Here is a 6,274-nt window from a genome sequence, read left to right as displayed (position 1 = left end):
CCCCCCCCCCCCCCCCCCCCCCCCCGGGGGGGGGGGGGGGGGGGGGGGGGAGAGGGAGGGGCAGGGCTAAGGTGCGCTGGTGCAAGGCAGCTTGGCCACACGGGCGCCCAAGTGCTTTGGCTAATGAGCAGCTTTATGCCCATGGCCGGCGGAAACCTCGGTGGGAAGACTTCCCCGCCCAAGTAAGCCAAGTCTGGAAGAGTGGGTGGTGGGGAGATAGCCACAGAGGATCCTAAATGAGGGCTCTGGGGTTCCCTGGTTGAGGTGCTAGTCCTTGGAATGAGGCTTTCCACCATGGCTGAAGGAAAATGGGGCATTACGACATCCGGCTATAGGGAAACAAGAGAATACTATACAAGCAAAAAGGCTTCTAGAACTCTCCGTGGGGCACTGCCAAACTTGACAACCCCACCAGAGGCAGCCATGATTCTGGAGGACACGCTGTGCACGCTGAAGCCATAGACAGAATTTATTAGAGTTAGCGGAAGCATGAGATAATGTACCACAAAATAGTTTGATTTTACAACATATAGTAGGAGGTTGTGGACATATAGTATTGTCAGCAAAAATGGGATACAGAGTTTCACATTTTTTTAAAGGTGATGCGTGACCTCTACACTTGTCCGTAAAAACAGGAGGGGCCAGCAGAGACAGCCTGCTTTGCAGTTGTGTGTCAGAATCTAAATCTAGTTATCACAATTGTAAGAAACTATAAGAAAACTATTAGAAAAATAGATCAAACAAGCAAAAAATATTATACAATTTACATAATAAGAAACACAATTCTTTTAATAACGGCTCCACGGTCAATAAAAGAAAAAAGTTTTCTGGAGAAACCACAGCTCTTCAGGTTTGGTGACAAACCAGCCCTCACCCAGATCATCACCCACTGTGCTGCTTACACCCACCGACGCTGAAAGGCACAACTTAAGCGGGAAACATATTTTAAATACATATATTACAACTCCTCAAAAAGGAAAATAAGTCCCAAACTTAAAAAAAGTTTGTCATCAAGAAACACAAAATCATATACCTTGTTAATGATTTAACAAAGTCCAAGCACATCTTCCTGACCCTGTGGGACATCCTCATACCCTGAGAAATTCAATTTGGACTTCACAGCCAAGGTCTTTATTTCATGCGGGTTTTTCAGCTGGCAGTTCAACACACTTACAGGGTGATCCAGGAGGGCTCCTTGAGAACTGTGCCCTGAGACCGCTGGCTGGTCCACATCCCTCTTGAAAGAGAAGCAATAGGCACATAAAGACTCTGGATCATAGTGATGAATATAGTATCAAAGTCAGTTGGCTTTTTTTTTTTTTTTGCCTTAAAAACCCATTAGGCATCATAACTCTGGTGATGAAATACGGAGTGTAGCCTCTTGCACCACTGGATCAATAAAGCATTTCATTACCAAAAAAAGTCCACGAGAGTCAGACAAAATGTCTCTCTCACTCTCCTTAAGGAGCCTTACTTACAATACTTTCGTGATGATGGCAAACATGTATCTTAAATTATACATAACAATTATACGTAACATATATTGAGTTCCATCTGCTGGTAAGTTTGTAACAGTTCTGCGCACAAGCACACAAGCGTCGCACACCTATGCCCGGCAGTGCGGGCGTGCCTGGAAACTTCACCTGTGCTCGAGCGCCTCGGTGATGGGGGCCTGGCACGGCGATCCCTCGCTCCCGTCTTTACGGAGATGGCTCTGGGGAGCCGACACAGCCATCGGCTCGTACTAGAGGTGTAAAAGCGGGACACGTGAACCCGAAAGATGGGTCCTGGAGCAGAGCCAGCAGGTCTTCGCCCGTGGTGAGGCCCCTGAAATGCCCACGAGCCCACCTATGGTCTGGATGGGGCCTTCATGAGGCCCGCCCACCCTCACCCACGGGGCCCAGCCTCTGCCCCTGTGCTGTGCTGGTGTTAGGCCAGCGGCCATCCTGTGCAGACTGCAAAGCTCAGTCACTTCAAAACGGCCACCCAGTGGCGGGGACGGAGGGGTCGGGAGAGAGTAGAGCCCAGGTCACATCCACAGCCACGTGGGAAGCCCCGCGAACAAGGGCCAGGCGCCTCCTCCAGGTGTGCACACAGGCTACACCAAAGGCGTGTAAGGGGGTGCAGCAGGGCCTCTGGAACTCAGAAGGGTGAGGCCCCCCCAGGTGGTGCGGTCACCTGTGGACACGTGGCAGCAGGAGGCCTGTGACACCTGGACCACAGCACCAGCACCCAGGACCAGGAGGCTCATCTCCTGACAGTGGAACAAGCCCACGAGTCAGGAAGCCGAGTATCAATTAGCAGTGGTTCCCAAACAGCCTGGGAAGACGGCCCCGTCACTCCCTGCTACTGGCTTGGGAACACAAACGGGACCCAAAGTCGGGCTGAGGGGGTGAGTGGTGGGGTGGGCTGAGGAGTGTGCAGAGGCCCACTCTCGGGCTGAAGGTCCTCCTCCTGGAAGGGGGCTCAGCCCCACCCACCCACGGAGCCCGCCGCCTCCCTGGTGGGCCCCCGCGCCCCTCAGTCCTCAGCAGAGGTCTGGGGGTTCCAGAGTTCGCTTCTTTGTGAGCCTTCACGGGGTCACGAAAACCTGCAGGGCGGGGGACTATGGGAGGCAGGAAGGGGTGCTTACTCAACACAAATGGGTCTTTCCAATGTGGGTATTTGGGGCTGGGCCACAGATAAAAGCAGACACAACATCCCCGAAGGGCATCTCTAGAAGTATGGAATTTCTGATGACGTAGGGAAATAGTGGCCAGGCCGTGAAACAGAATCAGTCTTGCTTGGGGGCAGGGGACAGGGGGGAAACCAACTGTCGGGCACTTCTGGTGGTGATTTCTTGCCTGTGTGTGTGTGTATTTGGGGGGAAGCAACGAAGGCTGAAATAGGAAAAAGCCCGTCCACACTGGGGAGGCTTACCCTCAACAGTGCTCCTTGCATCAGCATCCTCAATGCACAGAGGAGGAAAACCCTGGCCGCCGCCCAAAAACTGAAAGCACGGTGACCACATGAACTATTTATCCATGTCACCCCCAGGCATCCTGTCCTAAGTGGGAGGCTCCTGGCCCCGGATGGGAGGCAGTGGGGGCTTCTCACTAGTGAGCCGTCAAGCCTTCCTGATGCGCCTCCTGGCCGCGGGCTGAGGAAGGCCCCATGCCAGCAGGCCCTCACCCCGCGGCTCACTGTCTGTTATCAGGCACATACACCTTGTCGGTTGGTAGAATGACACATGTCGCCGGCTGAAATGTCACCTAAACACACAGTCTGTTGTGTGCTGTCTGGCACAGAAATTTCAGTCAGAAAGAGCAATTAAAGCCAAGAACAAATTTTTTCTCTCCCCTCCACCTTTCTTGGACACTCTCTTTCCTTCAAGTTCTCTTTGCCTATAGGGAAAAATAACAGGCGAATCAAGCAAACAAAGAGCTAACGAACCCTAAAAGACAGCAAGACAACCAAAACCCCGACAAAATAAGTTAATATTTATCAAAATATTGTACAGCACCAATCTACATAAATTTAAATATCTTTCTTTGGAAACCCATACTTCAGGCTCTTACACTCCTCCCTCTGTAACATTCACAAATGACAATTTAGAATAAAGCTTCCAGCAAGGCGATCGGGGCCGGGCGCCGGCCAGCCCTCCGACCGACCCTGCCATTTGGCCATTTCATGAATCCTTGCAATTCTCACCAAGAACCCACCGAGGGAGATCAGCCAAGTGCCATCAACTTATCAGGCTTCGTTCTGCCATATTTGTGTCAAAGGCCAGAAGGGGGGAAGAAATGGGAGCCTGGGCTTCAAAAGCAGCATTTACATTTTCTGGGGTATCCACATGCCCGTGTCCCTCACCTCCCATCGACATGGGGCCCTTCTGCATCCTGAGCCACACTCTAATTAGAAGGAAGATCCGATCAGCGTTCGTCAACTCAGGCGCCTATCGGCAAGGAGTGTGTGAGCCGTGGAGCGCTCCAGTGCACGGGAGGGAGCACGCTGTGTTCAGGGGCCAGCGCCGGCTCTCCACCTTACAAACTGTGGAAGTGGGAGGTCCGGGGCAGGGCTGCAAACCCACATACAAACCTGCAGCATTTGGACAGGATACACGACAGGGACAGCAACATGACCCCAGAGTCTCAGGTGTGGACCCCACACGGAGTAAATATTTGGCCACTTTCCAAGTTAATACTAAGTGCCAACTTAATGTGGAGGGATTCACAGATGCTAATGGGAGGCCTCGGTTTGATTATGTAGAAGAGAGGGGCCGGAAGCAGCTGGCAGGAGCGGACACCTGCCTTGAGAACCTTGCAAGACTCCAGAAGCGGACCCACACGCATCGGAGGGCGGGACTTAGCGAAGACCCACAGGACACAGGGTTCTAAGCTCTGCTAAGCTAAGGCCAGTCCTATGTAAACGCGGTGTCACATCCCAGTTACTCGGGACACACCGCTGATGGCGCTAGATACCGGAAGCAGCAAGAAGTGCCCAGGCCCGGAGAGAGGACGGCTGGAGGAGGCCCCAGGCGTGTGGGGCAGGGCCAGCCATCCCTCGGTCCTCCAGCCTGGGTCCCGCGGTGGCGCTCCCTTCTGGTGGGCGACGGAGACACCCACCCTCGGTACCACCACTGCAGTGGGCCGGGTTCTGTCAGCGGTCGGGGCAGAGCCCCTGCCTGGAAAGGAGAGTGGGGGAGGACTCCCATTTCCAAGGACTCCTTCTGGAAGCAGAGAGGACAGGACTGGGCGAAGGAACCCAGGCTTGCTTTTCCTTTTTAAGTGAACGGCTGTCCTGTGGCTCTGGGGGCAGAACTGCTGAGGACATGCCGTTTGGGTTACTCATCTGGCGTGTACGCCGGACTTCGGGGTCGAGCAGGGAGACGGGTGCTGACAGTTGGGAGTATGCACATGTTCGATACCAGGATGGTCCTCGGGAGGGAGGCCTGGGCTCCCCGGGGGAATAAGCAAAGGTGTCCGCCATTCTGCTCGCAGCGGCGCGGGCACGGGGCTGGCGAGGGCGAGGGCAGCTTTCTTTGCTCAGAGGGATGTGAGGAGACGCAGCGGAAGCCACAGCCGAGTGGCCCCGGCTGGGAGCTGTCAGAGGTGACCGGGACCCGGGGCACCTGCCGCAGAGCCAGTCTGGGCGAGACACACGAGCTGTGAGCCGAGGCTGCATTTCAAGTAGTTGCACCTTCTGCTGCGTTGGGGCTTTGTGGATGTGGGGGGTCCTGATGCGTCGGTGGAGAGAGCGAGGTGCTCCCGGGGCCGCTGCGGGCATCCCTCAGGGCTGCTGCCACCTCTGGGAGCGGGGCTGCTCGTCACTTGCAATGGTCCAAATTGCCGTCAGGAGTCCTTGCCTGGTCAGCGGCCAGGGACGCCTCCTCACTGTGCCACAGACCGTAGCCGAAGTAGATGATGAAGCCTGTGGGCGAGAGCGGAGACCGTGTGCACAGGGCAGTGGGCAGGGCCGCCCTGGGGGAGTCCCATGGCCCCACGGGGCGGCCTCTCCGTGCCACCTGCCCCAGGCTTGCACCCATAGCAAGCGGCCCTCGTGGGCCAACTTTGTGTGTCCGGAGAAACACAGGACCCTTCCGCTACCATCAGCCACGGTTCCCGTCAGCCACAGCTCCCGTCTCGCCTCTACCTGCGGCAGAGAAACACTCCAGGGGCAGCCTCACACCGGGGCGGCTCCTGAGCAGGGGAGAAGCTGGGTGGGGGTTCCCAGAGGGGTGCTGGTCCCTCAGCTTCGTCCATGGCCACCTAGTTGGTGCCCTGTGGCCACTGGAGGGGACAGGACAGAGTCTCCAGCAGTCATACCGTTTCCTGCAAGGGCGGGACTTCTGACGGGCACCGGGGCCCCCAAAGGCTTTTCGCGTGGCCGCCACGGCCCCAACCGCCTCTGGTTTCTCAGTCCGTTCCAGTGTCGGGGACTCCAAAGCTCTGCGGTGGGGCCCAGAGATCTGAGCTTCTAACTACCCACCCAAGGACTGTGGCCCATGTGGCCCCAAGGCCACCTGTGTGCCAGAGACACAAGAAGAGCAGGCCGTAAAGGAAGGGCTCAGCCACCAAAAGCCCTGGAAAGAAGCTAGTGGCTTGGTGCACCTCCCAGGGGCTCACGTTTGGGGCGCGGGAACGAGCCGCTCACCCAGAGTCCAGAGGAAGGTGCACCGAGCACACAGCACCGCACAAACTGCGCCCGTTCTCACAGAACGGCTCTCTGGGGGCCGTCTGTCTAAGCAGCCTCAGGCTACACTCTGCACATCACGGCGGGGGCGGGGGGGGGGGGG

The 6,274-nt window shown here is 56.2% G+C and overlaps 1 protein-coding gene across 3 annotated transcripts in view; it reads right to left on the bottom strand.

The window, feature by feature from the left end:
• Positions 1–444: 444 nt before the first annotated feature.
• The window catches only part of SLC7A1 (solute carrier family 7 member 1), a 77,287-nt gene continuing 71,457 nt past the window's right edge, over positions 445–6,274 (bottom strand). For all 3 annotated transcript variants that reach the window (XM_077745377.1, XM_077745376.1, XM_077745375.1), the window contains one exon: positions 445–5,409. In XM_077745377.1, coding sequence (XP_077601503.1) covers positions 5,306–5,409 — 104 coding nt within the window. In that variant the 3' untranslated portion in view covers positions 445–5,305. The remainder of the gene's footprint in view (positions 5,410–6,274) is intronic.

This window comes from Crocuta crocuta, unplaced genomic scaffold (assembly GCF_008692635.1).
Source record: "Crocuta crocuta isolate KB4526 unplaced genomic scaffold, BGI_CrCroc_1.0 scaffold258, whole genome shotgun sequence".
Taxonomy (NCBI): Eukaryota; Metazoa; Chordata; class Mammalia; order Carnivora; family Hyaenidae; genus Crocuta; species Crocuta crocuta.
Note: the sequence above shows the minus strand (reverse complement) of the source record. Positions and strands in the feature narration are given on the sequence as shown.